This window comes from Sus scrofa, chromosome 16 (genome assembly GCF_000003025.6).
Source record: "Sus scrofa isolate TJ Tabasco breed Duroc chromosome 16, Sscrofa11.1, whole genome shotgun sequence".
Lineage (NCBI taxonomy): Eukaryota > Metazoa > Chordata > Mammalia > Artiodactyla > Suidae > Sus > Sus scrofa.
In genome coordinates, this window is record NC_010458.4 from 44,196,640 (window position 1) to 44,219,676 (window position 23,037).

Here is a 23,037-nt window from a genome sequence, read left to right on the forward strand (position 1 = left end):
TAGCTCTGATTAGACCCCTAGTCTGGGGACCTCCATATGCCGAGGGTGCGGGCCTAAAAAGTCAAAAAAGACCAAAAAAAAAAAAAAAGAAAGAAAGCTGTCCTAAAACATAAGCACACACAGCTTGAAGTTAAAGGGATAGACAAATACAATGAGGCAAACTGAAAACCAAGCAAACAAAAGAAAGCTGGTGTAGAAACATTAATATTAGACATAAAACAATGAGCATTATTAAGCATATAGAGAATCATCATTTATCATCAATCTTTTTAGTTTAATTTTATGAAAAACATTTACATGACTCAGAAGTCAAACCTGTAATAAAAGTCTCACTCTCATCCTCTAGAGAAAGAGTGGAAATGGGCAAATGGGATAGAAACAGGAATCACACTTTGAAAAGGATGAAAAAGCAAACCTTCAAATGGAATAAAACAAATGACTGTTTATCAAAAAGAAAGAATTCAAGTAACTTTCAAGAACATTATTCTGAGTATATATCCTGAATGAAACACACTCGAAGGACAAAAAATAAACTGCAGGCCTAATCTCCAAAATATACTAACAGGAATTTCCGTCGTGGCTCAGTGGTTAACGAATCCGTCTGGGAACCATGAGGTTGCGGGTTGGATCCCTGGCCTTGCTCAGTGGGTTAAGGATCTGGCATTGCCGTGAGCTGTGGTGTAGGTCGCAGACGCAGCTCAGATCCCGTGTTGCTATGGCTCTGGCATAGGCCAGCAGCAAAAAAGCTCCGATTCGGCCCCGAGCCTGGGAACCTCCATATGCCGTGGAAGCGGCCCTAGAAAAGGCAAAAAGACAAAAAAAATACCCCCCCAAAAAAAACAAAATATACAAACAGCTCACACAACTCAACACCACCAACAACAACAAAAAAAACAACCCAATTAAAAAATGGGCAGAAAACCTAAACAGATTATTTTGCCAAAGAAGACATACAATTGGCCAGAAGGCACATAAAAAGACACTTAACATGACTAATTTTTAGAGAAATGTGGGAGTTCCCATCGTGGCTCAGTGATTAACAAACCCAACTAGTACCCAGGAGGACATGGGTTCAATCTCTGGCTTGGCTCAGTGGGTTAAGGATCCAGAGCTGTCACGAGCTTGGTGTAGGTCACAGACATGGCTCCAATGCAGCATTGCTGGGGCTGTGGTGTAGGCCAGAACATACAGCTCCAATTTGACCCCTAGCCTGGGAACCTCCATATGCCTTGGGTATGGCCCTAAAAAGACAAAATAAATAAATAAGAATTTTTAGAAAAATGCAAATCAAAACTACAATGAAGTACCACTTCGCACTGGTCAGAATGACCATCCTTAACAAGTCAACAAGGAACAAATGCTGGGGAGGGTGTGGAGGAAAGGGAACCCTCCTACACTGTTGGTGGATTGTAAATTGGTGCAACTGCTATGGAAAACATTATGGAGGTTCCTCAGAAAACTAAATACAGAACTACCATATGATCCCACAATCCCACTCTTGCACATACATCTGAAAAACAGTTTCATTCAAAAAGATACATGCACCCCTATGTTCAAACAGATCTTGATTTCTAAATATGATTCTCCACTAAAACGAAGAGGGGCCCCTTGTTGAAATAGCTCATCCCACATCTAGGGCAGAGAAATTACAAGGCAAATCTGGAATACTTCATTCTCACAGAAAGCAAGAAACTGTTCAAAAACAAATAAAGATATGTAAAAGAACACAGAGCCCACCCCCTTCTTTTTCTTTTTAGGGCTGCACCTGTGGCAAATGGAGGTTCCCAGGTTAGTGGTACCACAGCCACAGCAACACAGGATCCCAGCCACGTCTGCAACCTAAACCATAGCTCATGGCAACACTGGATCCTTAACCCACTGAGCAAAGCCAGGGATCTAACCTGTGTCCTCATGAATGCTACTCAGATTAGTTTACTGTTGAGCCACGATGGGAACTCTAACACACAGCTATTTTAAAGGAGCTCCCACTACCCAAATATAGGACAACTTAAGGGTAAAAAATAATAATTATGGTTATTCATTATAACACATTGAATAGTGAATTTTTTTAAAATTCATGAGTCCATACAATACTTTTGGAAGACATTAGAGGAGGAAAGCCAAAAAGAGGAAAAAGGAAAGAAAATTCTTTACAGAAACAGGTGAGGAAATATATGTAAGTGAAATGATTAAATCAGAAAATCACCATTTTGTAAGCATCAATGTATTAATGATTCATGGGAAGATCACGAGTGGATGATAAAACATTGAGTTAAATATTGTTGAGGGACAGGATACTCACATCATCTTCTTTAACTGAAATACAGTTGATGTACAATTTTATGTTAGTTTCAGGTGAACTACACAGTGATTCAACATTTACATTTGTTACAAAATGATCATAATAATTCTAGTATTCAACTGTCCCCGTACAAATTTATTACAATATTGTATATCATAGTCCTTATTTATTTTATAATTGGAAGTTTGCACATCTTAATCCCTTTCGTTTATTTTACCAAACCCACTCTCCAAAAAGACAAAAAAAAAAAAAAAAAAAAAAAACACCTGGAATAAGGGAGTAGTGATGGAAATGAAGAAGAGAACAAATGAGCTGTTTGGGAGGAATATGGAAGCAGGAAACAAAAAGGAATCTTTTTTTTTTTTTTTTTTTTTTGCTTTTTAGGGCTTCACCCATACCATACGGAGGTTCCCAGGCTCGGGGTCTAGTCGGAGCTACAGCTGCTGGCCTACACCTGAGCCACAGCAATGCCAGATCTGAACTGCATCTGTGACCTACACCACAGCTCATGGCAATGCTGGATCCTTAACCCACTGAGTGAAGCCAGGGATCGAACCCGCAACCTCATGGTTCCTAGTCAGATTCGCTTCCGCTGTGCCACAACAGGAACTGCTTTTTTTGTGTGTGTGTGTAGGGCCATACCTGCAGCTTATGGAAGTTCCCAGACTAGCAGCCGAATAGAAGCTGAAGCTGAGACCTATACCACAGCCACTGCCACACCAGATCTGAGTCATGTCTTTGACCTACACCACAGCCCACAGCAATGCTAGATCTCTAAACCACTGAGCGAGGTCAGGGATGGAACCTGCTTCGTCATGGATACTAGTCAGGTTCATATTCCTCTGAGCCACAAGGGGAACTCCCCAGGCTCCCTGATCATTAGCTTCAGATAATGATAAAAAAACAAGGAATAAAGCAGGGAGAAACAAACCCAGAAAGAAGAGTGGGCTGAAGGAAAGAGTATGACTATGATTCAATCTTGATAACTTTAGCATCAGATCACAAACTGCAAGCTAGAATGAAAGTGGATTTGTGTAACCTACAAAAGAATAAGGAGAGGCATCTAAATCCACGTCCCAGAAAGGGAAGAGAAGTCAGGCTATATTTGAATCTTCTGTGAGATGAAGCCAAACACACAAGTGTCTGAACTGAATAACAATGTGGTCTTTTTTCTCTGCCCCTGCTGTCTGGTTATCAGGGCATAACTAATGAAACTCCAAGAGAACAAAACAGAGTCATCATGTTTGCAGACACCCTCTCTTTCTTTACCTTTTTAGAGCAAGAATTTAACTTATGTTCTATTTTTATAGGAAATAAGGCAGAAAAAATTACAGCTACCTAACATTTACCATACTATATATTATACATAAATAAATTATAATAAAAACCTATTCCCACAATTAGGAATTATACTGATTTTGAAAGAATCGAATATTGAAAGGCTAGAAGTATTACATACACACACACATACATATAAATAGATATATATAATCACTCCTCACAACTACCCTGTGAAGTGGTTAGCATTATTTCACAAATGAGGAAATTGAGGCTCAAAAAGCTTTAGTGGCTACCCAAGGTCACCAGAGCTAGTGGCTGAACTGAGATTCAACTCCAAGTTCAACAAACCAAATTTAGGCCCCAGTGAACTTAATGACTACATGCTGTTCATAGAAGAAACAAAATGCAAAACAATGTGGTCTCTGTCCCCATCTTTCTCAGAGTTCATGCTGTCACTAGCATTCCTTGGTATAATGCCCTGATGTGTCCTAATTGCCTTTTAAACTATGTTCTGCAACCTAAAATACCTTTCCCTCTCCTCTGTTTAACACATTTCTACCTGACCAGCAAATCCACCTTCAATTCAAATTCCCCATCAGGCGACAGGCCTTCCAGACTAATTTTCTCCAGCACTCTCTCTCTTTTCTGATGTCTTTAACTCCATTTATCACCTCAGTCATTCAACGACCCATTCATCCAGGAAACATGAGATGAGTCTGGGTAAGGAAACGTGCTCAGGAGTGAGGCTGTATAAAAGAAACACCTGTAAGAATACAGACAATGACTGACTTACAATGGTTTGACTTAATTTTTTGGTTTTTACATTGGTGCAAAAGCAATATTCATATAGCAGAAACTGTACTTCAAGTTTTGAATTTTGACCTTTTCCCAGGCTAGTGATATGAGGACCATATTCCCTTGTGATGCTGGGCAGTGGCAGTGAGCTACAGCTCCCAGTAAAACATGCCATTATGAGGACAAACAACAGATACACTTAGAACCATTCTGTACCTAAGTAACTATTCTGTTTTTCACTTTCAATACAGTACTCAACAACTTACACAAGATATTCAATATTTTATTATGAAATGGGCTTTGCATTAGATGAATTTGCCCAACTGTGAGGCTAATACAAGTGTTGTGAGCACATTTAAGGTAGGCTAGGCTAAGCTGTGTCAGTCAGTTAGGTGTATTAAATGCATGTTCAACTTGATGACATTTTCAAGTTTATCAGAATGTAACCTCATCAACAAGTCAAGAAAGATCTGCACTATTTAGGGACAAAAGACATAGAAAACTACATAGTTTATGAAATATCATTTCATACTATAAAGTTCTTGGAAATGCTTTAGACTTACACTCAATAATTTGCTGTTTTATTTATACAAGTGTTCATGTGAGTGACTGGTCACTTCAACGTCACTGGAAATTTCTTATAATTCTTTTATAGTCTTCCATGCATCCAACAAAAACTGGCTGAACTCTTGTGAAGGACAGTGCTAGATACTATAGCTAATATGAATAAATACAAGATCTAATCTCTGCCCGTCAGCCAAAAAAAAAAACAAAACAAGTATGCACTGAATTATAAGACAACATAAATGATAAATTAATATTAGCATTACATATCATGGTAAGTGCTAGAAGCATTAAAAAAACAAAAAAACAAAAGCAAAACTAAACAATAGGTTTTCAAGGAAGGACTCAGGTTTTCCTGGTATCTAAGCTGAACCTAAAGCATCATGGGGATTCTAAAAGACCGAAATAGAAGACAAATGCTAGAAAAGAAAGACTCATACTTAAGAAATGTACCAACTGATCATTTTCTTACATATAAAAAAAGTCCCTACTATAAAAAGTACACTTTGGTTCATCCTAGCAAGTTTAACATGTGAATAACATTTTGATTAGTAAACTGTGAAAATGAATATCAAAAGAAAGATTTAGATCTGCTTTTCTGAGCTTCCAACTCTTGGCAGTCAGCTGGCTAAGAAAAATGGCAAGGGGGTAGTTGGCAAGACTACAGACTACTGATATATTTATAGCCACTAGTCTAAAAAAAAAAAATCCTAAAGCTTTATCCAATGTTTGTAATAAATATACAAATAAAGTTTTCTAATTATTTAATATTAAATTGTATGCTCTACTACTGAACTCTGCAGGGAAGAAGATACTATTTAAATAGAAAAAAAAGAAGCTTTATTAGCACTTTATATGTACTATTTGCTCCCTTCAACAGTGCCAAGAGATAAATATTATTATCCACATTTTACCAAATGGGGAAACCAAAATATGTTAGGATAACTTGCTTAGGGTCACATACAGGTAAGTGGCAGAGCCCAAAGTTAGAATTAAAAGAATGTGGGTCAGAATCCTTGCCCTTAACCGCTTTCCCACAATTGCACTTAGTTGACTCTGGAATCATAAGGTACCCCTCTTAGTTGGTCAGTGACATAAAACTAGGAGCAAAAGCAAATATATTACTGTACAAATTATCCCAAACAACTAAGGGGCATAGAAATAAGAGACTATAGCAGGATAAAATTCTACAGGGATAAATAGAAGGTCCTGCATTTGAACCCAGACAACCAACTTTACCTCCTGTGACAACAATGGTACATAGCAGGCGTTGGGCAAGAACCTGTCACGTGAATATACAATTGAGCGGTAGGAGAAAGAGTGAGTCTAAAAGGACAGGCTTTTGTAAATCAAAAGCAAAATATAAATTTAATAAATAATGCTACAAAATGCTGACATATATCTATGTTATCCAGAGGTAGGCTAAACGAGAACTAAGACCAACCTAGTCAGACCAATGCCAGATATGCTGTGTTAACTTCTGGGGACTACACAGTAACAGATACAGGTAAGCGAGAACAAGTTTAGAGCAAAAATGCAAGATTTAAAATCTCAACCACATGAGGTATAATTCACATGAAAGAAGCTGTGAACATTTAATGTAGCAAAAAGAACTCAAATGAACATAATAGCTAATTTCAAAGTGTAAGATACTGTCATGAAAAAGAAGAATCATACCTATTCTAAAACTGCCCTTAAGAATAAAAATATAGTCAATTTGAGAGCCGCTTCAGGACTATACAGGGAAACAAATCCAGTATCAACATAAAGATGACTTTTCTACCAGATCTAACTGCAATAGAAAAGGTGAAAGAAAGGGGACTACCTCAGAAGGGCATGACTACCACGAAGATGATAATAATAACTCACTGAAAGATTGAACCAAATCAACCTAAAGGTATCTTTCAAATCTAAGAACTTACTATATAATAAAAGGTAATTTTTATAAATCTCTGCCATAAAAAGTTTCAGATTGGGGTTCCCGTTGTGGCTCAGCAGAAACATATCTGACTAGGAATCGTGAGGTTGCGGGTTTGATCCCTGGCCTTGCTCAGTGGGTTAAGGATCCGGCGTTGCCATGAGCTGTGGCGTAGGTCACAGACACTGCTCAGATCTGGCATTGCTGTGTCTGTGGCGTAGGCTGGCAGCTACAGTTCCGATTAGACCCCTAGCCTAGGAACCTCCATATGCCACAGGTGTGGCCCTAAAAAGACAAAAAATAAAAATAAAAAACTTCAGATTGATTGAAAGTCACACTGATGACCAAAACAGACTGGACATGCTAACATTTAAATGTAAAGGAAAAACAAGAAAATAGAAGCTATTTGCCAAGTCTGTAAGTGCAGCAAGCTTTCAGCCTAAAAGCACTGTAATAAAATTCAAAAGAAAAGAAAAACAAATATGTCTAAATAAATATTTAAAACTTTTACACGTGAAAAACATTAAAGGGCAAACAATAAGCTGTGCCATTAGGACAAAGGGATTTTTATCTTTAATATAGAGTTGTGCTGTCCAGTATAGTAGCCACAAGCCACATAAGGCTATTAAACTTAAATGAGTTAATTTAAATTGATCCTAATTAAACATTAATATTTTAGTGCCTCCATTTGCACCAGCCACATTTCAAGGGCTCAGCAGCCACTGTGGTTACCGTCTACTGTGTTGGACAATGCAGATACAGAACATTTCCATCACTGTAGGAAATTCTGTTGGAACTTTAGTATATAAAACAGAATAATTTAGTGCAGGTAATTCATTACATAGCTGACAGGAAAGCTGAGATGCCAAACGGGGTTGTGCGGGCAGTGATGAGCAACAGCAGGAAACCATTACCCTCCCTGAGAGAGAAGAGTGTAAAACCCCAAACCCAACATCACCTGGCAAAATCTGGGACCATAGCAGGTGTCTTGGGTGGGAACTGGAGACTAGGAGGAGAAGCAGCGGCTGCTGCATAAACACCCTGATGTAAAAAGAGGGGAAGCACTACCCAGTTTCTCCCTTCCTTCTGCCCTCCAGTCTCCTGCCAGCATCTCCCACAGGTGAACTCAGACAATACCCAGATGACAAAGGAGCTTGGGAAATGCAGCCTTAAAAAGCACAGAATAGGTGATTCAATAGGTGCTGAAGCCTGACATAAGTACAAATAGATACTTTAGAGAAAGAAAAAAACACAAATGGCCAACATCTAAAAAATGCCCAACCCCACTAGTAATTATATGTAAATTATAACAATTACTATTAAAATAAGAAAAATATCAAATTAACCATAATAAATAACAATTCAAGTATTTAGTGCTAATAAAGATGTAAAAATAGACACATTCACATGTCTTAGGAAATTAATTTTCAAAATATTTTCAAAGAAGCTGGAACAATTTTGAAATTAGCATCAACCGATTTTTAAATGTTTATATTGACAGACCAACAGAGTGCATTTCCAAGGATAGATCCTAAGTCTAGAAAATCTTAAGTTCAGAAAATAATTTTAGAAACAAAGATGTTCATCGTAGCTTTATAATACTGAAAAAATGGGAAAACTGAATGTCCACTGTAAGTCAAGAATTAAACAAAATAAGGTACATCTATCCATTTATTTAAAAATAATACTGCTGGAGTTCCCGTGGTGGCGCAGTGGTTAACGAATCCGACTAGGAACCATGAGGTTGCGGGTTCAGTCCCTGCCCTTGCTTAGTGGGTTAATGATCCGGCGTTGCCGTGAGCTGTGGTGTAGGTTGCAGACGCGGCTCGGATCCCGTGTTGCTGTGGCTCTGGCGTAGGCCGGTGGCTACAGCTCCGACTCGACCCCTAGCCTGGGAACCTCCATATGCCGCGGGAGCGGCCCAAGAAATAGCAACAACAACAACAAAAATGACAAAAGACAAAAAAATAAATAAATAAATAAAAATAATACTGCTTATTTGTCAGCCACAATAAAAGGTGGCTGGCAAAAAATATTTTAAAAATTAAGAGGCAATAATAGACTAATTTGCAGCTGTTTAAATAATGTTTCTGAAATATTTCAATAAAATAGGATGTGTTTATGATATGCCTAGTGAATAAAGATAAATCTGAAATTGATTACACTTAAATAAAACAGCATATGCCGAAAGGTTACTAGTAAGAGTAGTTGCCTCTAAGTGGTAAGTTTATGAGTTTGTTTTTTTCCTTCCTTATAATTTTTTAAATTTTCAAAATTTTATAAATAAAAAACAAATTTTAGAGTGCTCCTTCAGAGCTATCAATGCAAATGTTTAAGAACTCTAAACTTGCCACAATAGTGCCAGTTTACCTGTTACAATAATAAACTGCATTATTTGGATCCAATTCTATTGCCTGGGTGTAACAATCCACTGCAGCAGCATAATTTTCTTCTTTCATGTGGTTATTGCCTAAAATAAAGTAATAAATAGGTACAGTAAGTACAATATACAGAAGAAAAATCAATTCTGAAAGATACATTTTAATCATAGAAAACACAATAATACAAAGAAGGGCTACATGATTTTTCGATCACACAGGAAATAAATTTTATATTGTACTAGAGTTGATACTCTTTAGCCTTTGGTGTGCTTAAATGATTTTAACAGTGCAGAATCTTTAAAAGTTAATGTTTGGGTTTTTTTTTCACTTTTTAGGGCCACATTTGCTGCATATGGAAGTTCCAAGACTGTGGTTGAATAGCAGCTGGAGCTTCTGGCCCACCCTACAGCCATATTAACACGGGATCCAAGTCAAGTCTGTGACCTACACTACAGCTCATGGCACGCTGGATTCTTAACCCACTGAGAGAGGCCAGAGATCAAACACGCGTTGTCATGAATTTTTGGGTTCATTACCACTGAGCCACAGCAGGAACGCCTAAAAATTAATGTTTCAGGAACTCCCATGGCTCAGTAGTTAACGAATCCGATGAGGAACCATGAGGTTGCAGGTTCGATCCCTGGCCGTGCTCAGTGGGTTTAGGATCTGGCGTTGCCGCAAGCTGTGGTGTAGGTTGCAGAGGCAGCTCGGATCCCTCATTGCTGTGGAGTAGGCCGGCAGCTACAGCTCCGATTGGATCCCTAGCCTGGGAACCTCCATATGCCACGGGTGTGGCCCTAGAAAAGGCAAAAAAAATTAAATAAAAATAAAAAAATTAAAATTAATGTTTGAATATCTTATAAAACCAGAATTCAATAAGTGAGTAAATGTAACAATCATAATTATTTCATGGAAAAGTCTAATCCCTTCTCACCTTCCTTATCTTCATCTCTCTCTTTCCTTTCAGAGCTGCCTCGCCCCATTTCAGGGAGAACACCCTCCACAATCACTTTCTCAGTCTAGACCTAGTCCTTCACTCCCTCCCTGTCAAAACATACACCTGCTGATGACCAAGTGCTCAGAAGTGAGCAGGTAAGCTAGAAAAACTAATCATGTCAATATGTTATTGGGTGATAATATTTTTAAGCGCTGTCTCCTCCAGAAATCGATTCTTTTATAAAGGACATTACTGAAGATTAATTTCTAGAAAGACAGAATTTCAGTTACCACAGCTAGCCCACAGGGCACCAGGCTTCAAGAAGGGCATCTGCAGGTACACCTGGCAATAATTTAGCTACGTTAATAACTGGTCCCAGCAAAATGAGGGATTTTCTGTGGCTTTCTTTTGTATTCCATTAAATAGGGAAAAAAGTGTCATCCTCACTTGTAAGAACCAACACTCAAAATTGATAATTTTAAAACACTGGGATTAGGAGGAAGGATTTACATCACAAAAGCCTCTCTTATTCCCTGAGCTTTCTCTAAACCAGAAGCTCTATTAGCCTTGTTTTTTTTTTTAACAGATCCATAGCTACTTTATGGGAGGAGACTGTAAACTTGCAGACAGCAGGAAAATTAAAGACAGGTAGATAAAAACACTTAAAATAATCCAAAGTTTACTGCAAATTAAAAAGCACAAATGTATATAAAGCGTGGTTGCTAAATGAATATAAAAAGTGATTTCTACATGATTTCTCTTTGGGATCATAAAAATGTTCTGTAATTGTAGTAATGGCTACACAATACTGTGAATATACTAGAAACCAATGAATTACTACACATTACAGGAGTAAATAACATGGTATGTCAGTTATAGCTCAATAAAGCTGCCCCAAAAGAAATGAATATAAAGCATCTAAGAAAACTAAAAGGATTACATAGGTTTTTATGATTAAGAAATTAACTACAGCCTCGGTACTTAAAATAGATTTGCTTCTTCCATGTTAAAAATTTTAACTTTCTGGGTTATATGGATTTTCTTGTTGCTTCTGAGTCTTTTTGTCTTGGGATGGTATTTCTTGGGTAGTAGTAAAACCTGTTGTTTGTTGTTTCCTATAAACTACATCAAGTGTATAGACACGAAATATGTATTGTACTATGTACATATATCTATACATATTAATGATAAAAAGCTTCAAGTCACAAAATATTCAAGATACAAAAACTCAGGACACAGATATTTGTGAAGATTAATATAATTAAGCACTGTACAGTGCTTCACAGTTATACATAGAACTCTCCTATCTCCTTTATCCTCAAGTCCACCCTTTGAGATATGCCTCTACCTCTGTGTCATGGCAGGGAATGACAGCAATGAACCCTTCTTGGTTTTGTCTGATCGTATTGCAGCTCTTCAGCAGCAAAGCACATAAAAATACTTGAAAGCAACTTTCCAGGAAGGTACTTCTTGGCCATGATTAACACAGGTAAGTATAACATGCAGCCTGGAAAAACTCTATGCTTGACAGTCTACCATAGCCAATTGTTTTCACATGAATAACAAAACCTGAATAAAATGACAATTACTTTAACTTTATGTGTATCGTGTCACAGATGTGACATGTCTTAGTGAAAACAAAGAATAAGAGCTTCTGGTTAAAGGCAAGAGCAGTAGGTAATTCAGTCTATCCTTGCTGCTACAGTAAATGAGCCTCGCTCTGCATATCCTGTCAACCCTCAACTTACTAACAGTCATTATATCAAAACAAAGTCTACAGGGAATGCAATCTCCCAATGCTCTGCCATGCAGAGGGAGTAAACATGAAGGACAAAAATAAAATTTCAATTTGCCATTCGGCATTAGAGCTAAAGCAAGAGAACTGCAAAAGCAAAATGTCAGTGCAGCATATATCACATCACTGAAGATTTCACACACTACAAAATTCTAGTGGAAGGAAAAAGAAACATCAGATTAAATTGTTTTGATTACAAACTCATACATGAAAAGTGCATTTGTATCTGGATAGTTTAAATCCAAATTCTTTGGGGAATATTAGATCTTAAAAGACAATGAGGATCTGCTTGTTACTTTATCTTGCAGGGAATTTATGGAAGTCTTAATTCTAAAACTTTAAGTCACTGTAGTGTTATCATTTCTTAGAGGAAATAAAAAATTGACAACTGGAGTTCCCATTGTGGCTCAGTGTGTTAAGAACCCAACTAGTATCCATGAGGATGTGGGTTCAGTCCCTGGCCTTGCTGAGTAGGTTAAAAGATCCAGCACTGCTGTGAGCTATGGTATAGGTTGCAGATGCAACTCAGATCTGGCATTGCTGTGGATGTGGTATAGTCTGGCACCTGCAGCTCCGAGTCAACCCCTAGCCTGGGAACTTCCATATGCCACGGGTACAGCCCTAAAAAAAAAAAAAAAAAAAAAAAAAAAAAAAATGTAAACTGACACCAGTCTATGTGTATAAAACCGTACTTCCTAATGTAATCCAAAGAAGATAATCATACAATAGTGAATAAATGTAGACAAAGATATTAAGACAATGTGACTTAGACTTACAAAATTATCTGTCTAGGTAAGTGAATCGTGGCCTACCATGGAACATCATGAAGCCAATAAAAACAGTGATACAGTATAATTCACAGACCTAATAGAAAGGGCCAGGCCTCAAAAATAGGAAAAGCATATTTTTTTTATGTCTATCTTTTTAGACACCAGATGATTTTTTTTTTAATTAAACTAAACCGCTCTGAACAATTGCTGAATAGCTTCTGAACATTCCACATTCCCTAAAAACTCTCTACCTATAGTACGGGGTCTGTGTTGGCTCTCATTCACCACCAAAGATCAGGACTCTGCCCTACTGCTCCTTAGTACAAATCTTTTAGGCCCATCTTGGCTCACCTCTATAGTTTAACATAACTGACATGATGGGAAAAGTGGAACACAGATCCTCAATGGTGACGCATTTATTAAAACCAAGTATGCTGCAATAGCCACTATGAGAAAATTTAATAACATCATTATCAAATGTGCTACTTAATAAACCTTTAAGTGCCATATACATATATTAACACATTTCAATGAACTCAAAAATACTAAATATACAAACAAAATATTACTGAAAAATCATTTTCATGTCTTTAATCAAGCATAAAGAATTTGAGATCCTAGAGTATGCATAGCAAATACAAGCAATCACCTTTTAAGTGATTTGTTTTGCAAGTTTTACTCACAACAGATCTGCATCTCTTGGAGTTAAGCCATACCTATATTGTTCACAAGCCATTCCATATTTCCAGGCTTCTTCCCTATCACATTCATTTCTGTTTCACAAACGCCATGTAGACATAGGACAATCCAGTTTTGGCAATATAAACCAGAATCTAATTGGTTGACCGAGTCACTTTCCCCAGAGTTTCAGTAGTTTACTAAATAAGAAATTTTTCTATGAAATATTCACCTTCATCTTTTAGTTGGTCAGCTTTTCCCACATCTTCAGGCACTGAGTTTGAGAGAGGCAGAATGTCATTCTGAAATTAAATAGAATACAGTTTACTTCCATTTACCTGCATGAAGAGTCATCCCAGAGAACTATAAGTTTAATGAAGATGTACCATTATTTAGGAAATCATCTGTAATTCCATGTCATGGGCTCTAACATCTAAATAACATTATTAGCAAGAAATAAGGGGAAAGTGCTTTTGCATACTTTAGAAAAATGAATATGTGGAATTTTTCTAGGAAAAAATGGGCAAATATGACTCAATTTTTTTCACTTGCTTTCACTATACCTGGAAATCCTGCTTTATGAACAAAAAATGGAATCAGTATACAAAGGATAGTAATAGAATTATGTTCAAGCAATTGTTTTTTTTTTTTTTGTTTTTTGCGGCTTTTTTTGGTTTGTTTGTTTTGTTTTTTGTCTCTTTAGGGTCACACCCATGGCATATGGAGGTTCCCAGGCTAGGGGTCTGATCGGAGCTGTAGCTGCAAGCCTAGGCCACAGCCACAGCAATGCTGGATCTGAGCCGTGTCTGCGACCTACACCACAGCTCACGGTAACGCTGGATCCTTAACCCACTGGGCGAGGCCAGGGATTGAACCTGCATCCTCATGGATGCTATTCAGATTCATTTCCGCTGAGCCACGACAGGAACTCCTGTTCAAGCAATTGTTTAGTGAAAATTTTGAAACATAATATTAATATCCTAAGAGAAAGCTACTTAAGTCAAACTCACAGGTACCAAAAAAAGCATTTATAATACGATATTATTATTTAAATATATGCCAACCTACACACACATGCACACAAGCAGAAAATCAAAGACTGGAAAGGTGTACACAAAAGGTTAACAGCAAGAACATCTGGAAGTAAGGTTTTTCAGTCTCTTTATATCATTCCATGTTGTCCAATTTTTTAAAAACAATGGCCATAGGTTTATTTCCTCAGAAGATAAAAAGCAGCATAAGATTCTTGTTTCTAGCACCAATTATCACCCTCAAATGACTCTTTTGCAATAATAATATTCAAACCAAAGGTGCTTATGAAAACTAAACGAAAATTTAAAAATATCTTTAGGGGCACTGGAAACATAATATATTTTTCCATTTTTGAAACATTCTTTTAAAACTGATTGTTTTTATATTTTATTATTATTATTATTACTTTTGGCCGTGCCAGCAGCATGTGGAAGTTCCTAGGCCAGGGGTTGAACCCGAGCCAGCAGAGACCCAAGCCATAGCAGTGACAATACTGGAGCCTTGACCTACTGAGCCACCAGGAATTCTTAAAACTGCATTGTTTTTAAACTTGACTCTGAAGTTCAGAAATGTTTACATAGGTATATATTAAAAAAAAAAGCATAATTTGTAGCTAATATACCTATATAAGATACTTAAAATGCATTCACCAACCTTTGCCTTGACTAAACTGTCAATAAATTTGCCAGCTCTAACATTGGAAACAGACTTTGCTAATTACAAATATGTGTAAAGCTAACCCTACAAAGTCACTATAAAGTATGAGTTACTCTTATTTTTAAAAAAGTCTTTATCAAACAGTTTTTCTAAACATAAAGTATTAGAATAAAAAAGTATAGAATCAAAACAGGAACTTTAAGAAGCAGAGGTCACTACATAAAACTGTGTAGTCACTCAGGAGGTTAAGTGCAGCTCAAAGATGCGGTAGTGCCCTGCAATATTTGCTTTAAGCATTCCTTCTACTTCAATCTTCTAACAAGCCTAGACAGTTTATGCATGGGGAAAAATAGTGACTTTGGGGGTCAGAAAAATAGCGTGTTGAAAGACAGATTATAGGAGTTTCCATTGCAGTTCAGCAGGTTAAGAACTTGGCTAGTATCCATGAGGATGTGGGTCCGAACCCTGGACTCACTCAGTGGGTTAAGGAACTGGCACTGCTGCAAGCTGCCGTGTTAGGCTGAAGACATGGCTCGGATCCTGAGTGGCTATGGCACAGGCTCCGATTCTGGGAACTTCCATATGCTGCAGGTGTGGCTTTAAAAAGAAGAAAAGAAAAACAGATTATAATCCATTCTGTCTTCTAAATCCTTCTGAATTATTTTAATGAAATTGCCACAGTTTTACAACTTTGAAAATTAATTCTAATATTCATTGAATACATTTGAGCAGCCCATGATGTGAGGACCAATATTATCCACTTATATAATATAAATGAATCCATTTAGTATACAAATTTAATTGGTGGGAAAAGCAGTATATCTTAAAAATAAATCGTCCAATACATCAACCAAGTACAACTGGTGAGGCAATCGCTTCTTTAATTATAACAGTCTTGTTGCTGCTTCAAACAAGTTTTAGACTTTCTCAGCCCTAGTCTGCTAACAGACACATATGTATTGAAGGCATAGCTGTTAAATAGAACTATTAAAGGATTGATACCACATGTAACAATATGTAGATATAGTATGGAGCCAGTTTTAAGAAACCATATTTTAAAAACAGTAAGCAACCAATTTTTACAATTAAATACAAACAGAGTGAAATAGAGAGAGAGCGAGAGCCGTATTCTAACAATGTAAAAGTCACTCTGAGCTTCCTGGGAGGAAAAAAAAGTTCTGTTCTCTTCAGCCCTAGTCAGTGGTGAAGGAGCTAAAGAGTGAGTAAATGCAAGTGCTATCTCAGGCATCCAGGGGTAAAGAAAGCTTTGGCCAGATCCAGCCATATCTAGCCTCCTACACAGGGCTCCCTAAGGAGGCCACAAGCTCAGACAATAAAAGAACCACAGAAACCAAGAGAAGAAGAAAAGGAGAATTTCCTGATAAGGACCACAGAGAGGTGACACTAACCTCTTATATCTTGTCTGACAATTAGAATTCATCCATGGGATGAATAATGTCTGACTGTATTATCCTTTTTCCAAGTATAAAAGGAGAGGGCAGTTTACTGTGAAATTATCATCTTCATTGCATCTCTAAGAATCTCTTCCCAATCAGTTCTAGAAACAGACTGTGTGATATTCTTAGCAACATGCCTGCCAGGCTGAAGGAGATACACAACGTGTTTCAGCTCTTCTCCCGAGTCCTTCATTCTGCACTGAAGCTTAAATACAGAGTGCTAAAATAATAAAAGGAATTCACATGGCACCAAAAAGTAATGAAAGACCATATGGGAGTCCTCCCGGGACCCTAGACTCATTAACCTGAAGGTTTTTTGGTTTTGGGGGGGTTTTTTTGGTTTTTTGTTTGTTTGTTTGTTGTCTTTTCAGGGTCACACCCAAGCATATGGAGGTTCCCAGGCCAGGGGTTGAATTGGAGCTGTAGCTGCTAGCCTATGCCACAGCCACAGTAGCGCCAGATCCGAGCCACATCTGCGACCTACACAATAGCTCATGACAACGCTGGATCCTTAACCCACTAAGCAAGGCCGGGGATCAAACATGCATCCTCATGGACACTAGTCAGATTCATTTCCCCTGAGCCATGATGGGAACTCCATATTTTTCGATCTTCAAGTCCATATTTCCTGAAAAGGCCAGAAACCAGAGACCACGTAAACAGTCTTCTGAAACAGGGATCAGAACACAGGTTTCAGTCTTGATTTTGCACAACTGACCCTGAAACTTTCCCTGTTTAAAGAGACCCATTAATGGCTAAATTTGATAAAAATCTCCTTCAAAATGATGATGCAATTCCTGATGATTGAATTTCTATATGGTTTCTTCCTGAACATTACAATTTTTATTTTAACACACATTTCATGTTTTCTGGGAATATCAATTCAGATGTCAGAAATCTAAAAACACCCAGATACTGTAGGGGACTTAAAAAGTCAACTAAGATATATTAATAATATAAAAGGTGAGAGGATGAAAAGAGTTACCAACATGAAAATCTAAAGCATATTAAAAAACTATCTTTGGAGTTCCCGTCGTGGCGCAGTGGTTAACGAATCCGACTAGGAACCATGAGGTTGCGGGTTCGGTCCCTGCCCTTGCTAAGTGGGTTAGCGATCCGGCGTTGCCGTGAGCTGTGGTGTAGGTTGCAGACGCGGCTCGGATCCCGCGTTGCTGTGGCTCTGGCGTAGGCCAGTGGCTACAGCTCCGATTGGACCCCTAGCCTGGGAACCTCCATATGCCGTGGGAGCGGCCCAAGAAATAGCAGCAACAACAACAACAAAAAGACAAAAGACAAAAAAAAAAAAAAAAAACAAAAAAACTATCTTTTATGCTGTGAGCTGTGGTGTAGGTTGCAGACGCTGCTTGGATCCCACATTGCTGTGCTGTGGCTGTGGCTAGCGGCTACAGCTCCGATTTGACCCCTAGCCTGGGAACCACCACATGCCACAGGTGCGGCCCTAAAAAGACAAAAGACAAAAAAATTTTATTTTTTAGGCCCCAAATCATATCTATGTGTACCAACTATCTTATACCCAGGAAGAAGTTGGTTACTTAAAGCCTGGCCCCTCAAATACTGACAATCCAACATTATATTGCAGTCATACTTAGATAATCATATAATGATGAGAAAATGATGACAGCTTACCTTACAGAAGGAATTTGTGAACATTTCTGTCAAAGGCTGTGAAACTGCTAGATGTGTATCTTCTGGGCTGACTTTAAAAACTGTCTCCAAGCACTGAATTGCAACTTGAAATAAATTTTAATAGTGAAAAAAAATTAGCAACCTAAAAAAGGAAACAACCTTTTTTTCTGGTATAAATCTGCACTCTGCAATCTGTGATAATTCAGCATTTATGATCACAGAACATAAGGAAAACTAAATGGTTCAGCTGCGTAGAGATTTCTGTTTATAGACCAGCTATTGAAGGAAGACAGCTTGGTTTCTTATTTCTCACTTAAAGAAAAATGTTACCTAGAATATAATTTCTTATTATATGTATTACATCATATTCTTGTTAAAGCAAGTCAATAACAACATATTCCCCATTATCAATATCTTGAATAAAACTTTTTTGGGCTGCACTCTCAGCATGGGGAAGGTCCTGGGCTGGGGACCGAACCCATGCCACAACTATAACCAGTGCCATAGCAATCACAATACCAGAAGTTTAACCCACTGAGCCACAAGGGAACTTCTTGAATAAAACTTTTCAAAATTATCTTTTTTTTTAACGTGAGAAATAGAATTCTCAACCTGATTAAAAATAATAAGATAAACAGTCTCTGGAATTTAAGGAGCACTAAATATTAATCCTGGTGCACTTACTTAAGTGAAGATAGTTTGACTTTTAAAAATTCATTCAGGCATGCAAATTTACCAAGTACCTACTATATGCAAGATGCTGCTCTAAGGTGTTAGATATACGACAGTCAACCTAACACAAAAATCAGGATCCACATGATGAAGCTTACACTTAATAAACAAACACAATAAGTAAAATACATGGCACGTTCATCCCTATGTCCCTATTGTAAATAGTAGCACTATTTACAATACTCAAGACATGGAAACAATCTAAGTGTCCACTGACAGATGAATGGGTAAAGAAGATGCGGTATGTGTGTGGATAGATAGATAGATAGATAGATAATCTCAGCCATTAAAAAGAATGAAATAATGCTGTTTGCAGTGACATGGATGGACCTAGAGATTATCATACTAAGTAAAGTAAGTCAGAAAAAGAAAGACAAATACTATATGATATTGCTTATATTTGGAATCTAAAATATGACACAAATCAATATATCTACAAAACAAAAACAGACTCAAGGAGATAGAGAACAGACTTGAAAGTGCCAAGGAGATGGGTGGAGAAGGGAAAGATTGAGAGTTTGGGATTAGCAAATGCAAGCTATTATATACAGGATGGGTAACCAACAAGATCCTACTGTATATCACAGGGAACTACATTCAATATCCTGTGATAAACCATAATGGAAAAGAATATGAAAAAGAATATACATGTATAGCTGAGTCACTTTCTATACAGCAGAAATTAACACAACGCTTTACTTGCATCAACTATACTTCAATAAAACTTTTTAAAATATATGGCATCTTAAGAGGTAATAAGTGCCTCATCTACTGTGGAGTATGACAAGTAAACCATTACGGCAAGGGTACAGACTGGATAGAAAGACAAGCTGGGAGATACGCTAGAAAGAAGTCTGTGGTTGGATGACAAGACATCTTAAATATTTTTAAAGGATATAGACTTCATGCACATGGACAAATGGAAAGCCATTGAAGATTTTAGTGAAGGAGAATAACATATCTGGATTTGTGCTTAGAACTAAAAGTCTGGTAAGAATGCTGAGAATGGATTAGAAAGGGAAGCTGAGGGAGAAAATCAAAGCAAAAAGCCAGATGGTTTCCTACTTAAATGACCTAGACAAACAAGGAGACTGGGACAGTGACAGTGAAAGGTATATCCTGTCCTTTCTCCAAGTACTCACTGAGGGGAATGGAGGCTGATTCTTATCCTGAGTTGAAAAGCGACTCAGTTACTAACTACCAAAAGGCAAAGTGTCTTTTAGATAGAAAACAATCCACTGTTAACCCATTCCTTTCTCTCCCTTTCTATCTCTGCCGAGTAGTTGTTCCTGTACTTCAGTGGTACTTGCACTAGATACAATGGGCCACAAAAAAAATGGCTCTCATTGCTATGAAGACATAATTTAAAATAAAGTATTATTAATGATAGTAGAGGAATGTAGGTATGTATGTATATATTTGTTTTTGATCAGCATCCTTCTTCCTCCCTGATCAGATTGATCATTTCTTTTACTGTACCATGTAGTTAGGTGGTCCATGTTTCTTCTTCTTTTTCGTCTTTTTAGGGCTGCATCCGCAGCATATGGAAGTTCTCAGGCTAGGGGTGGAATCAGAGCTATAGCTGCCAACACCACAGCCATAGCAACTCAGGATCTGAACCACATCTGCAACCTACATTACAGTTCATAGCAACACTGGATCCTTAACCCACTGAGCAAGGCCAGGGGTGGAACCCACATCCTCATGGATACTAGCTGGGTTCATTAACCACTGAGCCATGGTGGGAACTCCCCATGTTTCTATTATTGTACTTATCATACATATTACACTATATGCTCTTAAATATCTGTCTCCCATATTAGATCATCTCCTTGAGGACACTTTAGCCAAGTCTGGGAAATAGTAGATGCTCAATAAGTTTAATTTACTTCACTGTTTACAGTGGAAATAACAGTTTAATTTCAGAGAAAATAAAACAAAAATAAAATTTGTGGTAGAGAGCACTTATTCTCCCAAAAACATTAATCTACAAACTCATGAAAGATGAAAAGAACCCAACCAAGGCCTTAACCAGAACCAGAGTATGGAACTTCAGCGCTAAACAATAACAGGTGAAAAGGCCACATAAAAATCTGAGAGTTTTTTTATGGTCTATCTTGTTGAGGCAATCCAGTCCAGCTCCTTTACCTCTGCTGGAACTAACCTTAGTACATTGATCTGGCACATTCTAGACACAATCAAGTACCACTAAAGGACGTGGCTGTTTTGTTTTAAACACAATCATTCATTTGTTTTTAAGCCACTTCACTGAAGCATGAGTGACATGTAAGAAGCTGCACATATTTAACAGACACAACTTGATGAGCTTGAGACTAAGTATACACACATAAAACTGTCACCGCCATCAAGGCCACAGACACAAACATATCTATCACCTCCCAAAGTTTCCTCTTGTCCCCTTTATTGGGGTATGTGTGTGTGTGTGTGTGTGTGTGTGTTAAGAACACTTCACATAAGATCTACCCTCTTACCACATTTTAAGTACACAACCCAGTTAGCTAAACAGTATTGTCTCCAGAACTTATTTATTTTGCGTAACTGAGACTTTCTACCCTTTGACCATTACCTCCCTATTTCCTCTTACCTCAGTCCCTGGCAACCACCATTATGTTCTCTGCTTCTATGCATTTGACTATTTTAGATTCCACGCTAAGCAAACACAATTGTTTTGATAAGTAAACTTGCTGCCAAAATGTTTAGTTTTCAACACTAACACGTATTTAGAGAGACATATGGTTTAGTGAGAAAAGCCCCCACAGCCTTGAAACTCAGGACTCTCATTATCATTATTAATTCAGAAAACAAATCAAATAACTTGGGTACAATAATTATCTTATTTCTACCTCAAGATTCTCATTTATGAAACTGGGATTATTACATGTGATCCTTCTTTCAGGAGGTTATACTTAGGAATAAGTCCTAGAAATCTAAAGAAATTCTGTATACAATTTTGTTCCACTTTAATACCAAACAATAATAGTCTGTTTGGTGCTAATGAGAAGGACAAAGAATTCTACACAATAATACCATATCCCATCTGTATAGCACTTTCTATTAAAGCTTCTATATGCTATATACCTGCCATAACCATTTCTGATTCTCTTGACAAAGCTATTAGATGGATAGGAGGCAGGGAGCTCCACCTAACAGACTTAGCAATTAAGATACAGACCAGGGAGTTCCCGTCGTGGCTCAGTGGTTAACGAATCCGACTAGGAACCATGAGGTTGCGGGTTGGATCCCTGGCCTTGCTCAGTGGGTTAATGATCCGGCGTTGCCGTGAGCTTTGGTGTGGGTCACAGACGCGGCTTGGATCCCGCGTTGCTGTGGCTCTGGTGTAGGCTGGCAGCTACAGCTCCAAATAGACCCCTAGCCTGGGAACCGCCCATATGCTGCAGGAGCTGCCCAAGAAGTGGCAAAAACACACACACACACACACACAAAAATACAGACCAACTAAGTAAGATGCCCAGGATCACTTGATTTCAATTCATCAATTCAAGTGAGCAAATATTGATTGAGCACCTATCATGCGTCAGGCGCTTTTCTAGATGTTTTGTATATTACAGTGAATAAAACAGAAAAGATTCCTAACCTTTTTAGGCTGCATTCTCATGGGGGATGGAGAGATACACTGTAAACAAGAAACTTAAAAAGTAGAACAGGGCGAAGAGGATGGGATGCTCTGTGGGGAGCAGGGCAGGAAAGCAGGCTACAGATTTAATGGAGTACCCAGAAAAGAGGACTCGAAGGAGATGGGAATATTACTGTTACCTGGGGGAAGAACATTCTATGCCAAGAAAATAACTGGAGCAAAAGCCCTCAGGAAAGAGAAAGGTAGTGCATTCAGAGTAAGGAAATTAAGTTGACTAAAGCCTAGTGAGAAAAAGGAGGTGTCTGCAAACAATACATCACAGAAGTCCAAACTATATAGATCCTTTAAGCAACGACTAAGTAACATGAAGAGACACAGCAGGATTTTGAGTGGGAAAATGATGGAGTCTGACATATATTCTGTTTTAGAGGATCACTGGAGGCTGTGTTAGGAACAGTCAATGAAACAGCAAGGA

General features: G+C 37.9%; 1 protein-coding gene across 4 annotated transcripts in view; it reads right to left on the reverse strand.

Annotated features, from left to right (window-relative positions):
* The window catches only part of SGTB (small glutamine rich tetratricopeptide repeat containing beta), a 41,361-nt gene that overhangs the window by 12,104 nt on the left and 6,220 nt on the right, over positions 1-23,037 (reverse strand). For all 4 annotated transcript variants that reach the window (XM_003134011.5, XM_013984820.2, XM_021076782.1 and 1 more), the window contains exons 3-5: positions 18,215-18,318; positions 13,654-13,723; positions 9,231-9,330 (exon numbers count right to left, since the gene is read on the reverse strand). In XM_003134011.5, the coding sequence (XP_003134059.1) occupies positions 9,231-9,330; positions 13,654-13,723; positions 18,215-18,318 (274 nt within the window). The remainder of the gene's footprint in view (positions 1-9,230; positions 9,331-13,653; positions 13,724-18,214; positions 18,319-23,037) is intronic.